General features: G+C 47.1%; 2 protein-coding genes and 1 pseudogene across 2 annotated transcripts; all 3 read right to left on the minus strand.

Moving 5' to 3' along the window:
- Positions 1-1,288: 1,288 nt before the first annotated feature.
- LOC109760216 (uncharacterized) lies at positions 1,289-2,679 on the minus strand. The gene is made up of 2 exons (XM_073507475.1): positions 2,570-2,679; positions 1,289-2,437 (listed from the first exon to the last, which is right to left on the minus strand). The coding sequence occupies exon 2, from the start codon at positions 2,415-2,417 to the stop codon at positions 1,335-1,337; it is 1,083 nt and encodes a 360-aa protein (XP_073363576.1). The 5' UTR covers positions 2,418-2,437; positions 2,570-2,679; the 3' UTR covers positions 1,289-1,334.
- A 1,774-nt stretch (positions 2,680-4,453) lies between these two features.
- Positions 4,454-5,536, minus strand: LOC141041348 (uncharacterized; annotated as a pseudogene).
- A 10,642-nt stretch (positions 5,537-16,178) lies between these two features.
- On the minus strand, positions 16,179-17,261 carry LOC141041372 (uncharacterized). The gene has a single exon (XM_073507532.1). It carries the CDS (start codon positions 17,259-17,261, stop codon positions 16,179-16,181), a length of 1,083 nt encoding a protein of 360 aa, XP_073363633.1.
- Between the last annotated feature and the right edge of the window lie 4,310 nt (positions 17,262-21,571).

Here is a 21,571-nt window from a genome sequence, read left to right on the forward strand (position 1 = left end):
CGGTTGGTGGCACCAACCGGGACTAAAGGACTAACCTTTAGTCACGGTTGGTGCCACCAACCGGTACTAATGGGCATCGCACCCTTTAGTCCCGGTTCGTGGCACCAACCGGTACTAATGCCTTAGCCGCACGAACCGGGACCAATGCTCACATTAGTCCCGGTTCGTGACTGAATCGGGACTAATATGAATATTGCCCTGTGACGAAAGCCCTGTTTTGTACTAGTGAATGTTAAGTCTAGGAGTTGAACTATGTGAGCTGGGGATACAATAAGTTGATTCGCATGTGTGTAGCTAGCTAGTGACGCATGTGCGTGTGTCACTGGTACTCCCTCCGGTCCTTTTTGCTACGCGTATTAGATTTGTGTTGAGTCAAACATTGCAAAGTTTGACCAAATTTATGTTTAAAAATATCAGCATCTACAGTACGAAAAAAATATATATATATATAAAATATAAAGGTACATTTCCAATATAGATTTGGCATTGTGAATATTGAATTTTTTTCTATAAGTTTGGTCAAAGCAGAGATATTTCAACTTCGGACAAAACTTGTATGCATACTAAAAAGGACCGGAGGTAGTACGAGGGAGATAGACGGATAGGAGCACGAACGACGTGCAAAAGTTCTTTTTTTTGAACAGGAAGGACGTGCAAATTTATTTTTTTAACAGGAACGATGTGCAAAAGTGTTGTGCGCGCAGTCGCGTCTAGCTAGGTGAATTGCAAAAGAAAAAAGCACGTACATACGTGTACGTGTAAAAGTCCTGTCTTTTATTTTTGCGAATGTGCACGTGTAAAAGTTGTTTGTGCGTGTACGTGCCTAGTCCGGCATGCATGCATGCATGTGCATGCGGTTGAAGTTTTTTTTTTTGACGTGATGCGGTTGAAGGTTTTTTTTGACGTGATGCGGTTGAAGGTTTGAAGCAGCTACCATGCGTTATAAATAAGAAAAACAGGAAGAATAAAAGAGGGTAAGCACGCACGTACGTATGTATGAGGTGTACGTGCACTCCCTCAAATCAAATCAATCGAAGAAAAAGAAGAAGGTGCACGTGCGGCTGGGCGGAAGAGGGAAGACCCGGCCGGACTTGTTTTGATTCGCTTGGTTTGGACGCGCCTGTAGTTGGAGAGGGTTTCTTTCGATCGCTTCTTTTGATTGTTTCGGTTGGATTGGATTTGAGGCGCTGGTAGTACGTGCAGACTGCCCTCGTTTCGTTGTTTCGTTTTCCATGCATTGATTCCATCGACGCCATAAAGCCAGCCGCGCGGGACTAGACTACACCGGTTGATCTAAGAGAGCTCACTTGGCATAGATGAAGTACTACAAAATATCAAAGCGGTATGACAAGGTCACGGCCAAAGACGTAACGCTCCGACTTGTGCTTAACCATCCGGAGCTGAGCCCACCCAGCCTTTAACAATTTGACGCCCTCGAGAACAGCAAAATTCTCTGTTTTCTCAAGGGCATAGCCATACACATCCTCAATGCTCTCCTCTGGGCAGGTAAGAAAGAACCTGGCAACGCAGACTTGACCGGAGCCGAGCGGCACAATGCTGGCGTCTGTCAGGGTCCAATCTTCCGGCCTGTTCACGTCTGTCCACACATCCTGCAGCACGGGCGGCCTCAACTCACACGAGGCAGTGAGGTCAGATGTGCAGAGCTGCAAATCGTCGGGTGTGAAGCCAAACCAGAGGTTGTGCTCAGGGATGTACTCGGCGCGACCTCTGAACGGCAGTGCCCAGTTGCCTAGTTTGCTCCACGCGCCACTCGCGATGTCATACGAGTATGTGCCGGCGCCAGATGTGGATATCCAGATCTGTGAATCGTCAACCACGGCGTAGGCACTGATTTCAAAGGGCATTGGGGCATCGCGGCAGCTGGATCGATCCACCCCGTCGTCGTCGGCGGCAAAGAAAGGCGGTGGCTGGAGGGAATACCAGCACCAGTCTTGGGCGTAGCTAGCAGGCAGGCGGGTGTGGAGGAGAGCCTGGAAGCAGTCCCGATCGGGCAGCCGGCCAGGGTTGCCGCTCATGACGTATAGGCTGTCGCCCACGGCAACGGAGATGGGGTCGATAATGGGCTTGCGCATCTTGGGCATCCCAGTGCGGAGCAAGCGCGAGTCGTGGTTGTACAAGAAGCTCCTGCCGATTTGGTCCACGGCGAGGAGGTTTTCCCGGCCGGGGCCGAAAGCCATGAAATTCATCCACGCCTGTTCGCCCTTCATGCAGGGCCAGTCGAATGACAGGGACGGCGGAGGCAGCGGGGCGTCCGCTGGCCGTCGATGAACTGCTGGAACCGCTGGCCGTGACCGGGCTGGGCGAAATAAGTTTGCCGGGTTCAAGCAGTGAAGGCTGAAGTGTCTGGGGCCGCCGTTGCAGCTCATGGCCAACAGATTCACAAACCGGCTGCCCATGGCGATGGCGGGCGGACCTCCTGATAATCAGAAGAAAGAATAAGGAACTCGTTGAATGTTTGTGATGATGATTCTCGTTTCTTCTCTTGGAAATATCAAAGAACCATGTACAGTACAGACACGGAGATTATCATCAGAGATTCGCCGAGTACCTGAGGAGTGGGGTTGGGATCCAATTGAACCCGACAATTTCTGGAATGGAGACTATCAGCTCTCAACCACGCAGCCAAGAACAAGATCGATATTTTGTTGGCGAAGAATTGGGGATGCTTGGGGAGGAGCGCTGTTTTATACTGGTGGCGGCGCAAGGAAGACTGAAGAGGGAGGAGATCCGGTGCGATTCCTACCCTAACGCCTTCTACCGTGGGTTAAATTCGTATGTAACTTTTCGAGTAGATGATTTTTCATATAAAAAACTTTTTCATCCGAGTTCGTATGCAAAAGTTATGCCCTTTTTAAGAAATTCCAGGGAGATTTTGCAAATAAAGTCGAAATTCATATTTGTTAATTTTCCCAACAACTAGACCACATATCACGTGGGAAACTTATTTTATTTTATTTTTTTGACATTTCCATCATTTTCTTTTGTTTTTTCTAAAACTGAAAAGGCGGTCCACGGAGGGGGGGGGGGGGGTAGAGTTTGATGGGCCCTTTAGTACCGGTTCGTGCCATGAACCGGTACTAATGCCTCAAAGCCCATTAGTACCGGTTGGTGGCACCAACCGGGACTAAAGGACTAACCTTTAGTCACGGTTGGTGCCACCAACCGGTACTAATGGGCATCGCACCCTTTAGTCCCGGTTCGTGGCACCAACCGGGACTAATGCCTTAGCCGCACGAACCGGGACCAATGCTCACATTAGTCCCAGTTCGTGACTGAACCGGGACTAATGTGAATATTGCCCTGTGACGAAAGCCCTGTTTTGTACTAGTGAATGTTAAGTCTATGAGTTGAACTATGTGAGCTGGGGATACAATAAGTTGATTCGCATGTGCGTAGCTAGCTAGTGACGCATGTGCGTGTGTCACTGGTACTCCCTCCGGTCCTTTTTGCTACGCGTATTAGATTTGTGTTGAGTCAAACATTGCAAATTTTGACCAAATTTATGTTAACAAATATCAGCATCTACAATACGAAAAAAATATATATATATAAAATATAAAGGTAAATTTCCAATATATATTTGGCATTGTGAATATTGAATTTTTTTATATAAGTTTGGTCAAAGCAGAGATACTTCAACTTCGGACAAAACTTGTATGCATACTAAAAAGGACCGGAGGTAGTACGAGGGAGATAGACGGATAGGAGCACGAACGACGTGCAAAAGTTCTTTTTTTTGAACTGGAAGGACGTGCAATTTTTTTTTAACAGGAACGATGTGCAAAATTGTTGAGCGCGCAGTCGCGTCTAGCTAGGTGAATTGCAAAAGAAAAAAGCACGTACATACGTGTCGTGTAAAAGTCCTGTCTTTTATTTTTGCGAATGTGCACGTGTAAAAGTTGTGTGTGCGTGTACGTGCCTAGTCCGGCATGCATGCATGCATGTGCATGCGGTTGAAGTTTTTTTTTTTGACGTGATGCGGTTGAAGGTTTTTATTTTGACGTGATGCGGTTGAAGGTTTGAAGTAGCTAGGATGCGTTATAAAAAAGAAAAACAGGAAGAATAAAAGAGGGTAAGCACGCACGTACGTACGTATGAGGTGTACGTGCACTCCCTCAAATCAAATCAATCGAAGAAAAAGAAAAAGGTGCACGTGCGGCTGGGCGGAAGAGGGAAGACCCGGCCGGACTTGTTTTGATTCGCTTGCCTTGGACGCGCCTGTAGTTGGAGAGGGTTTCTTTCGATCGCTTCTTTTGATTGTTTCGGTTGGATTGGATTTGAGGCGCTGGTAGTACGTGTAGACTGCCCTCGTTTTGTTGTTTCGTTTTCCATGCATTGATTCCATCGACGCCATAAAGCCAGCCGCGCGGGACTAGACTACACCGATTGATCTAAGAGAGCTCACTTGGCATAGATGAAGTACTACAAAATATCAAAGCGGTATGACAAGGTCACGGCCAAAGACGTAACGCTCCGACTTGTGCTTAACCATCCGGAGCTGAGCCCACCCAGCCTTTAACAATTTGACGCCCTCGAGAACAGCAAAATTCTCTGTTTTCTCAAGGGCATAGCCATACACATCCTCAATGCTCTCCTCTGGGCAGGTAAGAAAGAACCTGGCAACGCAGACTTGACCGGAGCCGAGCGGCACAATGCTGGCGTCTGTCAGGGTCCAATCTTCCGGCCTGTTCACGTCTGTCCACACATCCTGCAGCACGGGCGGCCTCAACTCACACGAGGAAGTGAGGACAGATGTGCAGAGCTGCAAATCGTCGGGTGTGAAGCCAAACCAGAGGTTGTGCTCAGGGATGTACTCGGCGCGACCTCTGAACGGCAGTGCCCAGTTGCCTAGTTTGCTCCACGCGCCACTCGCGATGTCATACGAGTATGTGCCGGCGCCAGATGTGGATATCCAGATCTGTGAATCGTCAACCACGGCGTAGGCACTGATTTCAAAGGGCATTGGGGCATCGCGGCAGCTGGATCGATCCACCCCGTCGTCGTCGTCGGCAAAGAAAGGCGGTGGCTAGAGGGAATACCAGCACCAGTCTTGGGCGTAGCTAGCAGGCAGGCGGGTGTGGAGGAGAGCCTGGAAGCAGTCCCGATCGGGCAGCCGGCCAGGGTTGCCGCTCATGACGTATAGGCTGTCGCCCACGGCAACGGAGATGGGGTCGATAATGGGCTTGCGCATCTTGGGCATCCCAGTGCGGAGCAAGCGCGAGTCGTGGTTGTACAAGAAGCTCCTGCCGATTTGGTCCACGGCGAGGAGGTTTTCCCGGCCGGGGCCGAAAGCCATGAAATTCATCCACGCCTGTTCGCCCTTCATGCAGGGCCAGTCGAATGACAGGGACGGCGGAGGCAGCGGGGCGTCCGCTGGCCGTCGATGAACTGCTGGAACCGCTGGCCGTGACCGGGCTGGGCGAAATAAGTTTGCCGGGTTCAAGCAGTGAAGGCTGAAGTGTCTGGGGCCGCCGTTGCAGCTCATGGCCAACAGATTCACAAACCGGCTGCCCATGGCGATGGCGGGCGGACCTCCTGATAATCAGAAGAAAGAATAAGGAACTCGTTGAATGTTTGTGATGATGATTCTCGTTTCTTCTCTTGGAAATATCAAAGAACCATGTACAGTACAGACACGGAGATTATCATCAGAGATTCGCCGAGTACCTGAGGAGTGGGGTTGGGATCCAATTGAACCCGACAATTTCTGGAATGGAGACTATCAGCTCTCAACCACGCAGCCAAGAACAAGATCGATATTTTGTTGGCGAAGAATTGGGGATGCTTGGGGAGGAGCGCTGTTTTATACTGGTGGCGGCGCAAGGAAGACTGAAGAGGGAGGAGATCCGGTGCGATTCCTACACTAACGCCTTCTACCGTGGGTTAAATTCGTATGTAACTTTTCGAGTAGATGATTTTTCATATAAAAAACTTTTTCATCCGAGTTCGTATGCAAAAGTTATGCCCTTTTTAAGAAATTCCAGAGAGATTTTGCAAATAAAGTCGAAATTCATATTTGTTAATTTTCCCGACAACTAGACCACATATCACATGGGAAACTTATTTTATTTTATTTTTTTTGACATTTCCATCATTTTCTTTTGTTTTTTCTAAAACTGAAAAGGCGGTCCACGGAGGGGGGGGGGTAGAGTTTGATGGGCCCTTTAGTACCGGTTCGTGCCATGAACCGGTACTAATGCCTCAAAGCCCATTAGTACCGGTTGGTGGCACCAACCGGGACTAAAGGACTAACCTTTAGTCACGGTTGGTGCCACCAACCGGTACTAATGTGCATCGCACCCTTTAGTCCCGGTTCGTGGCACCAACCGGGACTAATGCCTTAGCCGCACGAACCGGGACCAATGCTCACATTAGTCCCCGTTCGTGACTGAACCGGGACTAATGTGAATATTGCCCTGTGACGAAAGCCCTGTTTTGTACTAGTGAATGTTAAGTCTATGAGTTGAACTATGTGAGCTGGGGATACAATATGTTGATTCGCATGTGCGTAGCTAGCTAGTGACGCATGTGCGTGTGTCACTGGTACTCCCTCCGGTCCTTTTTGCTACGCGTATTAGATTTGTGTTGAGTCAAACATTGCAAAGTTTGACCAAATTTATGTTAAAAAATATCAGCATCTACAATACGAAAAAAAAATATATATAAAATATAAAGGTACATTTCCAATATAGATTTGGCATTGTGAATATTGAATTTTTTCTATAAGTTTGGTCAAAGCAGAGATACTTCAACTTCGGACAAAACTTGTATGCATACTAAAAAGGACCGGAGGTAGTACGAGGGAGATAGACGGATAGGAGCACGAACGACGTGCAAAAGTTCTTTTTTTTGAACAGGAAGGACGTGCAATTTTTTTTTAACAGGAACGATGTGCAAAATTGTTGAGCGCGCAGTCGCATCTAGCTAGGTGAATTGCAAAAGAAAAAAGCACGTACATACGTGTCGTGTAAAAGTCCTGTCTTTTATTTTTGCGAATGTGCACGTGTAAAAGTTGTGTGTGCGTGTACGTGCCTAGTCCGGCATGCATGCATGCATGTGCATGCGGTTGAAGTTTTTTTTTGACGTGATGCGGTTGAAGGTTTTTATTTTGACGTGATGCGGTTGAAGGTTTGAAGTAGCTACGATGCGTTATAAAAAAGAAAAACAGGAAGAATAAAAGAGGGTAAGCACGCACGTACGTACGTATGAGGTGTACGTGCACTCCCTCAAATCAAATCAATCGAAGAAAAAGAAAAAGGTGCACGTGCGGCTGGGCGGAAGAGGGAAGACCCGGCCGGACTTGTTTTGATTCGCTTAGCTTGGACGCGCCTGTAGTTGGAGAGGGTTTCTTTCGATCGCTTCTTTTGATTGTTTCGGTTGGATTGGATTTGAGGCGCTGGTAGTACGTGCAGACTGCCCTCGTTTCGTTGTTTCGTTTTCCATGCATTGATTCCATCGACGCCATAAAGCCAGCCGCGCGGGACTAGACTACACCGATTGATCTAAGAGAGCTCACTTGGCATACATGAAGTACTACAAAATATCAAAGCGGTATGACAAGGTCACGGCCAAAGACGTAACGCTCCGACTTGTACTTAACCATCCGGAGCTGAGCCCACCCAGCCTTTAACAATTTGACGCCCTCGAGAACAGCAAAATTCTCTGTTTTCTCAAGGGCATAGCCAAACACATCCTATATGCTCTCCTCTGGGCAGGTAAGAAAGAACCTGGCAACGCAGACTTGACCGGAGCCGAGCGGCACAATGCTGGCGTCTGTCAGGGTCCAATCTTCCGGCCTGTTCACGTCTGTCCACACATCCTGCAGCACGGGCGGCCTCAACTCACACGAGGCAGTGAGGTCCGATGTGCAGAGCTGCACATCGTCGGGTGTGAAGCCAAACTAGAGGTTGTGCTCAGGGTTGTACTCGGCGCGACCTCTGAACGGCAGTGCCCAGTTGCCTAGTTTGCTCCACGCGCCACTTGCGATGTCATACAAGTATGTGCCGGCGCCAGATGTGGATATCCAGATCTGTGAATCGTCAACCACGGCGTAGGCACTGATTTCAAAGGGCATTGGGGCATCGCGGCAGCTGGATCGATCCACCCCGTCGTCGTCGTCGTCGGCAAAGAAAGGCGGTGGCTGGAGGGAATACCAGCACCAGTCTTGGGCGTAGCTAGCAGGCAGGCGGGTGTGGAGGAGAGCCTGGAAGCAGTCCCGATCGGGCAGCCGGCCAGGGTTGCCGCTCATGACGTATAGGCTGTCGCCCACGGCAACGGAGATGGGGTCGATAATGGGCTTGCGCAACTTGGGCATCCCAGTGCGGAGCAAGCGCGAGTCGTGGTCGTACAAGAAGCTCCTGCCGATTTGGTCCACGGCGAGGAGGTTTCCCGGCCGGGGCCGAAAGCCATGAAATTCATCCACGCTTGTTCACCCTTCCTGCAGGGCCAGTCGAATGACAGGGACGGCGGAGGCAGCGGGGCGTCCGCTGGCCGTCGATGAACTGCTGGAACCGTTGGCCGTGACCGGGCTGGGCGAAATAAGTTTGCCGGGTTCAAGCAATGAAGGCTGAAGTGTCTGGGGCCGCCGTTGCAGCTCATGGCCAACAGATTCACATACCGGCTGCCCATGGCGATGGCGGGCGGACCTCCTGATAATCAGAAGAAAGAACAAGGAACTCGTTGAATGTTTGTGATGATGATTCTCGTTTCTTCTCTTGGTAATATCAAAGAACCATGTACAGTACAGACATGGAGATTATCATCAGAGATTCGCCGAGTACCTGAGGAGTGGGGTTGGGATCCAATTGAACCCGACAATTTCTGGAATGGAGACTATCAGCTCTCAACCACGCAGCCAAGAAGAAGATCGATATTTTGTTGGCGAAGAATTGGGAATGCTTGGGGAGGAGCGCTGTTTTATACTGGTGGCGTCGCGAGGAAGACTGAAGAGGGAGGAGATCCGCTGCGATTCCTACCCTAACGCCTTCTACCGTGGGTTACATTTTCGAGTAGATGAATTTTCATATAAAAAACTTTTTCATCCGAGTTCGTATGCAAAAGTTATGCCCATTTTAAGAAATTCCAGAGATATTTTGCAAATAAAGTCGAAATTCATATTTGTTAATTTTCCCAACAACTAGACCACATATCACATGGGAAACTTATTTTATTTTATTTTTTGACATTTCCATCATTTTCTTTTGTTTTTTCTAAAACTGAAAAGGCAGTCCACGGGGGGGGGGGGGGGGGTGGTTAGAGTTTGATGGGCCCTTTAGTACCGGTTCGTGCCATGAACCGGTACTAATGCCTCAAAGCTCATTAGTACCGGTTGGTGCCACCAACCGGTACTAATGGGCATCGCACCCTTTAGTCCCAGTTCGTGGAACCAACCGGGACTAAAGGGCCTAGGTGAACCGGGACTAATGCCTTAGCCGCACGAACCGGGACCAATGCTCACATTAGTCCCGGTTCGTGACTGAACCGGGACTAATGTGAATATTGCCCTGTGACGAAAGCCCTGTTTTGTGTTGGGTAACGTAGTAATTTCAAAAAATTTCCTACGCACACGCAAGATCATGGTGATGCATAGCAACGAGAGGGGATAGTGTTGTCCAAGTACCCTCGTAGACCGACAGCGGAAGCGTTAGCACAACGCGGTTGATGTTGTCGTACGTCTTCACGATCCGACCGATCAAGTACCGAACGCACGGCACCTCCGAGTTCTACACACGTTCAGCTCGATGACGTCCCTCGAACTCCGATCCAGCCGAGTGTTGAGGGAGAGTTTCGTCAGCACGACGGCGTGGTGACGATGATGATGTTCCACCGGCGCAGGGCTTCGCCTAAGCTCCGCAACGGTATTATCGAGGTGTAATATGGTGGAGGGGGGCACCGCACACGGCTAAGAGATCTCAAGGATCAATTGTTGTGTCTCTGGGGTGCCCCCCTGCCCCCGTATATAAAGGAGCAAGGGAGGAGGAGGCCGGCCCTAGGAGGGGGCGCACCAAGTGTGGAGTCCTACTAGGACTCCCTAGTCCTAGTAGGATTCCACCTCCCATATGGAATAGGAAAAGAGGAAGGGAAAAAGAGAAGGAAGGAAGGGGGCGCCCCCCTTCCCTAGTCCAATTCGGACCAGACCAAGGGGAGGGGTGCGGCCACCCTTGAGGCCCTTTTTCTTCTTTCCCGTATGGCCCAATAAGGCCCAATACGTATTCCCGTAACTCTCCGGTACTCCGAAAAATACCCGAATCACTCGGAACCTTTCCGAAGTCCGAATATAGTCGTCCAATATATCGATCTTTACGTCTCGACCATTTCGAGACTCCTCGTCATGTCCCCGATCTCATCCGGGACTCCGAACTCCTTCGGTACATCAACATACATAAACTCATAATAAAATTGTCATCGTAACTTTAAGCGTGCGGACCCTACGGGTTCGAGAACTATGTAGACATGACCGAGACACGTCTCCGGTCAATAACCAATAGCGGGACCTGGATGCCCATATTGGCTCCCACATATTCTATGAAGATCTTTATCGGTCAGACCGAATAACAACATACGTTGTTCCCTTTGTCATTGGTATGTTACTTGCCCGAGATTCGATCGTCGGTATCTCGATACCTAGTTCAATCTCGTTACCGGCAAGTCTCTTTACTCGTTTCGTAATTCATTATCCCGCAACTAACTCATTAGTCACAATGCTTGCAAGGCTTATAGTGATGTGCATTACCGAGTGGGCCCAGAGATACCTCTCCGACAATCGGAGTGACAAATCCTAATCTCGAAATATGCCAAACCAACAAGTACCTTTGGAGACACCTGTAGAGCACCTTTATAATCACCCAGTTACGTTGTGACGTTTGGTAGCACACAAAGTGTTCCTCCGGTAAACGGGAGTTCCATAATCTCATAGTCATAGGAACATGTATAAGTCATGAAGAAATCAATAGCAACATACTAAACGATCGGGTGCTAAGCTAACGGAATGGGTCAAGTCAATCACGTCATTCTCCTAATGAGGTGATCTCGTTAATCAAATGACAACTCATGTCTATGGCTAGGAAACATAACCATCTTTGATTAACGAGCTAGTCAAGTAGAGGCATACTAGTGACACTCTGTTTGTCTATGTATTCACACATGTATTATGTTTCCGGTTAATACAATTCTAGCATGAATAATAAACAGTTATCATGATATAAGGAAATATATAATACTTTATTATTGCCTCTAGGGCATATTTCCTTCAGTCTCCCACTTGCACTAGAGTCAATAATCTAGTTCACATCGCCATGTGATTTAACATCAATAATTCACATCACCATGTGATTAACACCCATAGTTCACATATCTATGTGACCAACTCTCAAAGGGTTTACTAGAGTCAATAATCTAGTTCACATTGCTATGTGATTAACACCCACAGAGTACCAAGGTGTGATCATGTTTTGATTGTGAGATAATTTTAGTCAACGGGCCTGTCACATTCAGATCCGTAAGTATTTTGCAAATATCTATGTCTACAATGCTCTTCACGGAGCTACTCTAGCTAATTGCTCCCACTTTCAATATGTATCTAGACCGAGACTTAGAGTCATCTAGATTAGTGTCAAAACTTGCATCAACGTAACCTTTTACGGCGAGCCTTTTGTCACTTCCATAATCGAGAAACATATCCTTATTCCACTAAGGATAATTTTGACCGCTGTCTAGTGATCTACTCCTAGATCACTATTGTACTCCCTTGCCAAAATCAGTGTAGGGTATACAATAGATCTGGTACACAGCATGGCATACTTTATAGAACCTATGGCCAAGGCATAGGGAATGACTTTCATTCTCTTTCTATCTTCTGCCGTGGTCGGGCTTTGAGTCTTACTCAATTTCACACCTTGTAACACAGGCAAGAACTCTTTCTTTGACTGTTCTATTTTGAACTACTTCAAAATCTTGTTAAGGTATGTACTCATTGAAAAAAACTTATCAAGCGTCTTGATCTATCTCTATAGATCTTGATGCTCAATATGTAAGCAGCTTTACCGAGGTCTATCTTTGAAAAACTTCTTTCAAACACTCCTTTATGCTTTGCAGAATAATTCTACATTATTTCCGATCAACACATATACTTATCAGAAATGCTGTAGTGCTCCCACTCACTTTCTTGTAAATATAGGCTTCACCGCAAGTCTGTATACAACTATATGCTTTGATCAACTTATCAAAGCGTATATTCCAACTCCGAGATGCTTGCACCAGTCCATTGATGGATCGCTGGAGCTTGCATATTTTGTTAGCACCTTTAGGATTGACAAAAACCTTCTGGTTGTATCATATACAACTCTTCTTTAATAAATCCATCAAGGAATGCAGTTTTGTTTATCCCTTTGCCAAATTTCATAAAATGCGGCAATTGCTAACATGATTCGGACAGACTTAAGCATAGATACGAGTGAGAAACTCTCATCGTAGTCAAAATCTTGAACTTGTCGAAAACCTTTTTGCGACAATTCTAGCTTTGTAGATAGTGATACTACTATCAGCGTCCGTCTTCCTCTTGACAATCCATTTATTCTCAATTGCTTGCCGATCATCGGGCAAGTCAACCAAAGTCCACACTTTGTTCTCATACATGGATCTCATCTCAGATTTCATGGCCTCAAGCCATTTTGCGGAATCTGGGCTCACCATCGCTTCTTCATAGTTCGTAGGTTTGTCATGGTCTAGTAACATAACCTCCAGAACAGGATTACCGCACCACTCTGGTGCGGATCTTACTCTGGTTGACCTACAAGGTTTAGTAACAACTTGATCTGAAGTTTCATGATCATCATCATTAACTTCCTCACTCATTGGTATAGACGTCACAAGAACCGTTTCTTGTGATGAACTACTTTCCAATAAGGGAGCAGGTACAGTTACCTCATCAAGTTCTACTTTCCTCCCACTCACTTCTTTCGAGAGAAACTCCTTCTCTAGAAAGGATCCATACTAAGCAACGAATGTCTTGCCTTCGGATCTGTGATAGAAGGTGTACCCAACTGTCTCCTTTGGGTATCCTATGAAGACACATTTCTCCGATTTGGGTTTGAGCTTATCAGGATGAAATTTTTTCACATAAGCATCGCAACCCCAAAATTTTAAGAAACGACAACTTTGGTTTCTTGCCAAACCACAGTTCATAAGGCGTCGTCTCAACGGATTTTGATGGTGCCCTATTTAACGTGAATGTAGCTGTCTCTAATGCATAACCCAAAACGATAGTGGTAAATTGGTAAGAGACATCATAGATTGCACTATATCCAATAAAGTACGGTTATGACGTTCGGACACACCATTACACTATGGTGTTCCAGGTGGCGTGAGTAGTGAAACTATTTCACATTGTTTTAACTGAAGGCCAAACTCGTAACTCAAATATTTTACCTCTGCGATCATATCGTAGAAACTTTTATTTTCTTGTTACGATGATTCTCCACTTCACTCTGAAATTCTTTGAACTTTTCAAATGTTTCAGACTTTGTGTTTCATCAAGTAGATATACCCATATCTGCTCAAATCATCTGTGAAGGTCGGAAAATAATGATACCTGCTACGAGCCTCAATATTCATCGGACCACATACATCTGTATGTATGATTTCCAACAAATCGGTTGCTCTCTCCATAGTTCCGGAGAACGGCGTTTTAGTCATCTTGCCCATGAGGCACGGTTCGCAAGCATCAAGTGATTCATAATCAAGTGATTCCAAAATCCCATCAGTATGGAGTTTCTTCATGCGCTTTACACCAATATGACCTAAATGGCAGTACCACAAATAAGTTGCACTATCATTATTAACTTTGCATCTTTTGGCTTCAATATTATGAATATGTGTATCACTACGATCGAGATCCAACAAACCATTTTCGTTGGTGTGTATGACCATAAAGGTTTTTATTCATGTAAACAGAACAACAATTGTTCTCTAACTTAAATGAATAACCGTATTGCAATAAACATGATCAAATCATATTCATGCTCAACGCAAACACCAAATAACACTTATTTAGTTTCAACACTAATCCCGAAAGTATAGGGAGTGTGCGATGATGATCATATCAATCTTGGAACTACTTCCAACACACATCGTCACCTCGCCTTTTACTAGTCTCTGTTTATTCTGCAACTCCCGTTTCGAGTTACTACTCTTAGCAACTGAACCAGTATCATTTACCGAGGGATTGCTATAAACACTAGTAAAGTACACATCAATAATCTGTATATCAAATATACCTTTGTTCACTTTGCCATCCTTCTTATCCACCAAATAGTTGGGGTAGTTCCGCTTCCAGTGACCAGTCCCTTTGCAGTAGAAGCACTTAGTCTCAGGCTTAGGACCAGACTTAGGCTTCTTCACTTGAGCAGCAACTTGCTTGCCGTTCTTTTTGAAGTTCCCCTTTTTCCCATTGCCCTTTTCTTGAAACTAGCGGTCTCGTCAACCATCAACACTTGAAGTGGTCTCGTCAACCATCAACACTTGATGTTTTTCTTGATTTCTACCTTCATCGATTTCAGCATCACGAAGAGCTCGGGAATTACTTTCGTCATCCCTTGCATATTATAGTTCATCACGAAGTTCTACTAACTTGGTGATGGTGACTAGAGAATTCTGTCAATCACTATTTTATCTGGAAGATTAACTCCCACTTGATTCAAGCGATTGTAGTACCCAGACAATCTGAGCACATGCTCACTAGTTGAGCGATTCTCCTCCATCTTTTAGCCATAGAACTTGTTGGAGACTTCATATCTCTCAACTCGGGTATTTGCTTGAAATATTAACGAATGTCTTGCCTTCGGATCTGTGATAGAAGGTGTACCCAACTGTCACCAACCGGGACTAAAGGGCCCAGGTGAACCGGGACTAATGCCTTAGCCGCACGAACCGGGACCAATGCTCACATTAGTCCCGGTTCGCGACTGAACCGGGACCAATGCTCACATTAGTCCCGGTTCGCGACTGAACCGGGACTAATGTGAATATTGCCCTGTGACGAAAGCCCTGTTTTGTACTAGTGAATGTTAAGTCTAGGAGTTGAACTATGTGAGCTGGGGCTACAATAAGTTGATTCGCATGTGCGTAGCTAGCTAGTGACGCATGTGCGTGTGTCACTGGTACTCCCTCCGGTCCTTTTTGCTACGCGTATTAGATTTGTGTTGAGTCAAACATTGCAAAGTTTGACCAAATTTATGTTAAAAAATATCAGCATCTACAATACGAAATATATATATATATATAATATAAAGGTACATTTCAAATATTGATTTGGCATTGTGAATATTGAATTTTTTTCTATAAGTTTGGTCAAAGCAGAGATACTTCAACTTCGGACAAAACTTGTATGCATACTAAAAAGGACCGGAGGTAGTACGAGGGAGATAGACGGATAGGAGCACGAACGACGTGCAAAAGTTCTTTTTTTTAACAGGAAGGACGTGCAAAAGTTTTTTTTAACAGGAACGATGTGCAAAAGTGTTGTGCGCGCAGTCGCGTCTAGCTAGGTGAATTGCAAAAGAAAAAAGCACATACATACGTGTACGTGTAAAAGTCCTGTCTTTTATTTTTGCGAATGTGCACGTGTAAAAGTTGTGTGTGCGTGTACGTGCCTAGTCCGGCATGCATGCATGCATGTGCATGCTGTTGAAGGTTTTTTTTTGACGTGATGCGGTTGAAGGTTTTTTTTGATGTGATGCGGTTGAAGGTTTGAAGCAGCTACGATGCGTTATAAAAAAGAAAAACAGGAAGAATAAAAGAGGGTAAGCACGCACGTACGTACGTATGAGGTGTACGTGCACTCCCTCAAATCAAATCAATCGAAGAAAAAGAAAAAGGTGCACGTGCGGCTGGGCGGAAGAGGGAAGACCCGGCCGGACTTGTTTTGATTCGCTTGGCTTGGACGCGCCTGTAGTTGGAGAGGGTTTCTTTCGATCGCTTCTTTTGATTGTTTCGGTTGGATTGGATTTGAGGCGCTGGTAGTACGTGCAGACTGCCCTCGTTTCGTTGTTTCGTTTTCCATGCATTGATTCCATCGACGCCATAAAGCCAGCCGCGCGGGACTAGACTACACCGGTTGATCTAAGAGAGCTCACTTGGCATACATGAAGTACTACAAAATATCAAAGCGGTATGACAAGGTCACGGCCGAAGACGTAACGCTCCGACTTGTGCTTAACCATCCGTAGGTGAGCCCACCCAGCCTTTAACAATTTGACGCCCTCGAGAACAGCAAAATTCTCTGTTTTCTCAAGGGCATAGCCATACACATCCTCAATGCTCTCCTCTAGGCAGGTAAGAAAGAACCTGGCAACGCAGACTTGACCGGAGCCGAGCGGCACAATGCTGGCGTCTGTCAGGGTCCAATCTTCTGGCCTGTTCACGTCTGTCCACACATCCTGCAGCACGGGCGGCCTCAACTCACACGAGGCAGTGAGGTCCGATGTGCAGAGCTGCAAATCGTCGGGTGTGAAGCCAAACCAGAGGTTGTGCTCAGGGATGTACTCGGCGCGACCTCTGAACGGCAGTGCCCAGTTGCCTAGTTTGCTCCACGCGCCACTCGCGATGTCATACGAGTATGTGCCGGCGCCAGATGTGGATATCCAGATCTGTGAATCATCAACCACGGCGTAGGCACTGATTTCAAAGGGCATTGGGGCATCGCGGCAGCTGGATCGATCCACCCCGTCGTCGTTGTCGGCAAAGAAAGGCGGTGGCTGGAGGGAATACCAGCACCAGTCTTGGGCGTAGCTAGTAGGCAGGCGGGTGTGGAGGAGAGCCTGGAAGCAGTCCCGATCGGGCAGCCGGCCAGGGTTGCCGCTTATGACGTATAGGCTGTCGCCCACGGCAACGGAGATGGGGTCGATAATGGGCTTGCACATCTTGGGCATCCCAGTGCGGAGCAAGCGCGAGTCGTGGTTGTACAAGAAGCTCCTGCCGATTTGGTCCACGGCGAGGAGGTTTTCCAGGCCGGGGCCGAAAGCCATGAAATTCATCCACGCCTGTTCGCCCTTCCTGCAGGGCCAGTCGAATGACAGGGACGGCGGAGGCAGCGGGGCATCCGCTAGCCGTCGATGAACTGCTGGAACCGCTGGCAATGACCGGGCTGGGCGAAATAAGTTTGCCGGGTTCAAGCAGTGAAGGCTGAAGTGTCTGGGGCCGCCGTTGCAGCTCATGGCCAACAGATTCACAAACCGGCTGCCCATGGCGATGGCGGGCGGACCTCCTGATAATCAGAAGAAAGAACAAGGAACTCGTTGAATGTTTGTGATGATGATTCTCGTTTCTTCTCTTGGTAATATCAAAGAACCATGTACAGTACAGACACGGAGATTATCATCAGAGATTCGCCGAGTACCTGAGGAGTGGGGTTGGGATCCAATTGAACCCGACAATTTCTAGAATGGAGACTATCAGCTCTCAACCACGCAGCCAAGAAAAAGATCGATATTTTGTTGGCGAAGAATTGGGGATGCTTGGGGAGGAGCGTTGTTTTATAGTGGTGGCGGCGCAAGGAAGACTGAAGAGGGAGGAGATCTGGTGCGATTCCTACCCTAACGCCTTCTACCGTGAGTTAAATTCGTATGTAACTTTTCGAGTAGATGATTTTTCATACAAAAAACTTTTTCATCCGAGTTCGTATGCAAAAGTTATGCCCATTTTAAGAAATTCCAGAGAGATTTTGCAAATAAAGTCGAAATTCATATTTGTTAATTTTCCCAACAACTAGAGCACATATCACATGGGAAACTTATTTTATTTTATTTTTTTGACATTTCCATCATTTTCTTTTTTTTTCTAAAACTGAAAAGGCGGTCCACGGGGGGGGGGGGGGGGGGGGGGTAGAGTTTGATGGGCCCTTTAGTACCGGTTCGTGCCATGATCCGATACTAATTCCTCAAAGCCCATTGGTACCGGTTGGTGCCACCAACCGGTACTAATGGGCATCGCACCCTTTAGTCCCGGTTCGTGGCACCAACCGGGACTAAAGGGCCCAGGTGAACCGGGACTAATGCCTTAGCCGCACGAACCGGGACCAATGCTCACATTAGTCCCGGTTCGTGACTGAACCGGGACTAATGTGAATATTGCCCTGTGACGAAAGCCCTGTTTTGTACTAGTGAATGTTAAGTCTAGGAGTTGAACTATGTGAGCGGGGGATACAATAAGTTGATTCGCATGTGCGTAGCTAGCTAGTGACGCATGTGCGTGTGTCACTGGTAGTCCCTCCGGTCCTTTTTGCTACGCGTATTAGATTTGTGTTGAGTCAAACATTGCAAAGTTTGACGAAATTTATGTTAAAAAATATCACCATCTACAATACGAAAAAAAAAATATATATATAATATAAAGGTACATTTCCAATATTGATTTGGCATTGTGAATATTGAATTTTTTTCTATAAGTTTGGTCAAAGCAGAGATACTTCAACTTCGGACAAAACTTGTATGCATACTAAAAAGGACCGGAGGTAGTACGAGGGAGATAGACGGATAGGAGCACGAACGACGTGCAAAAGTTCTTTTTTTTAACAGGAAGGACGTGCAAAAGTTTTTTTAACAGGAACGATGTGCAAAAGTGTTGTGCGCGCAGTCGCGTCTAGCTAGGTGAATTGCAAAAGAAAAAAGCACGTACATACGTGTACGTGTAAAAGTCCTGTCTTTTATTTTTGCGAATGTGCACGTGTAAAAGTTGTGTGTGCGTGTACGTGCCTAGTCCGGCATGCATGCATGCATGTGCATGCTGTTGAAGGTTTTTTTTGACGTGATGCGGTTGAAGGTTTTTTTTGATGTGATGCGGTTGAAGGTTTGAAGCAGCTACGATGCGTTATAAAAAAGAAAAACAGGAAGGATAAAAGAGGGTAAGCACGCACGTACGTACGTATGAGGTGTACGTGCACTCCCTCAAATCAAATCAATCGAAGAAAAAGAAAAAGGTGCACGTGCGGCTGGGCGGAAGAGGGAAGACCCGGCCGGACTTGTTTTGATTCGCTTGGATTGGACGCGCCTGTAGTTGGAGAGGGTTTCTTTCGATCGCTTCTTTTGATTGTTTCGGTTGGATTGGATTTGAGGCGCTGGTAGTACGTGCAGACTGCCCTCGTTTCGTTGTTTCGTTTTCCATGCATTGATTCCATCGACGCCATAAAGCCAGCCGCGCGGGACTAGACTACACCGGTTGATCTAAGAGAGCTCACTTGGCATACATGAACTACTACAAAATATCAAAGCGGTATGACAAGGTCACGGCCGAAGACGTAACGCTCCGACTTGTGCTTAACCATCCGGAGCTGAGCCCACCCAGCCTTTAACAATTTGACGCCCTCGAGAACAGCAAAATTCTCTGTTTTCTCAAGGGCATAGCCATACACATCCTCAATGCTCTCCTCTAGGCAGGTAAGAAAGAACCTGGCAATGCAGACTTGACCGGAGCCGAGCGGCACAATGCTGGCGTCTGTCAGGGTCCAATCTTCTGGCCTGTTCACGTCTGTCCACACTTCCTGCAGCACGGGCGGCCTCAACTCACACGAGGCAGTGAGGTCAGATGTGCAGAGCTGCAAATCGTCGGGTGTGAAGCCAAACCAGAGGTTGTGCTCAGGGATGTACTCGGCGCAACCTCTGAACGGCAGTGCCCAGTTGCCTAGTTTGCTCCACGCGCCACTCGGGATGTCATACGAGTATGTGCTGGCGCCAGATATGGATATCTAGATCTGTGAATCGTCAACCACGGCGTAGGCACTGATTTCAAAGGGCATTGGGGCATCGCGGCAGCTGGATCGATCCACCCCGTCGTCGTCGTCGCCAAAGAAAGGCGATGGCTCGAGGGAATACCAGCACCAGTCTTGGGCATAGCTAGCAGGCAGGCGGGTGTGGAGGAGAGCCTGGAAGCAGTCCCGATCGGGCAGCCGGCCAGGGTTGCCGCTCATGACGCATAGGCTGTCGCCCACGGCAACGGAGATGGGGTAGATAATGGGCTTGCGCATCTTGGGCATCCCAGTGCGGAGCAAGCGCGAGTCGTGGTTGTACAAGAAGCTCCTGCCGATTTGGTCCACGGCGAGGAGGTTTTCCCGGCTGGGGCCGAAAGCCATGAAATTCATCCATGCCTGTTCGCACTTCTGCAGGGCCAGTCGAATGACAAGGACGGCGGAGGCAGCGGGGCGTCCGCTGGCCGTCGATGAACTGCTCGAACCGCTGGCCGTGACCGGGCCGGGCGAAATAAGTTTGCCGGGTTCAAGCAGTGAAGGCTGAAGTGTCTGGGGCCGCCGTTGCAGCTCATGGCCAACAGATTCACAAACCGGCTGCCCATGGCGATGGCGGGCGGACCTCCTGATAATCAGAAGAAAGAACAAGGAACTCGTTGAATGTTTGTGATGATGATTCTCGTTTCTTCTCTTGGTAATATCAAAGAACCATGTCCAATACAGACACGGAGATTATCATCAGAGATTCGCCGAGTACCTGAGGAGTGGGGTTGGGATCCAATTGAACCCGACAATTTCTGGAATGGAGACTATCAGCTCTCAACCACGCAGCCAAGAACAAGATCGATATTTTGTTGGCGAAGAATTGGGGATCCTTGGGGAGGAGCGCTGTTTTATACTGGTGGTGGCGCAAGGAAGACAGAAGAGGGAGGAGATCCGCTGCGATTCCTACCCTAACACCTTCTACCGTGGGTTAAATTCGTATGTAACTTTTCGAGTAGATGATTTTTCATATAAAAAACTTTTTCATCCGAGTTCGTATGCAAAAGTAATGCCCATTTTAAGAAATTCCAAAGAGATTTTGCAAATAAAGTCGAAATTCATATTTGTTAATTTTCCCAACAACTAGACCACATATCACATGAGAAACTTATTTTATTTTATTTTTTTGACATTTCCATCATTTTCTTTTGGTTTTTCTAAAATTGAAAAGGCGGTCCACTAGGGGGGGGGGTAGAGTTTGATGGGCCCTTTAGTACCGGTTTGTGCCATGAACCGGTACTAATGCCTCAAAGCCCATTAGTACCGGTTGGTGGCACCAAGCGGGACTAATGGGCATCGCACCCTTTAGTCCCGGTTCGTGGAACCAACCGGGACTAAAGGGCCCAGGTGAACCGGGACTAATGCTTTAGCCGCACGAACCGGGACCAATGCTCACATTAGTCCCGGTTCGTGACTGAACCGGGACTAATGTGAATATTGCCCTGTGACGAAAGCCCTGTTTTGTAGTAGTGAATGTTAAGTCTAGGAGTTGAACTATGTGAGCTGGGGATACAATAAGTTGATTCGCATGTGCGTAGCTAGCTAGTAACGCATGTGCGTGTGTCACTGGTACTCCCTCCGGTCCTTTTTGCTACGCGTATTAGATTTGTGTTGAGTCAAACATTGCAAAGTTTGACCAAATTTATGTTAAAAAATATCAGCATCTACAATACGAAATATATATAATATAAAGGTACATTTCCAATATTGATTTGGCATTGTGAATATTGAATATTTTTCTATAAGTTTGGTCAAAGCAGTGATACTTCAACTTCG

This window comes from Aegilops tauschii, chromosome 1 (assembly GCF_002575655.3).
Source record: "Aegilops tauschii subsp. strangulata cultivar AL8/78 chromosome 1, Aet v6.0, whole genome shotgun sequence".
NCBI classification, from domain to species: Eukaryota; Viridiplantae; Streptophyta; class Magnoliopsida; order Poales; family Poaceae; genus Aegilops; species Aegilops tauschii.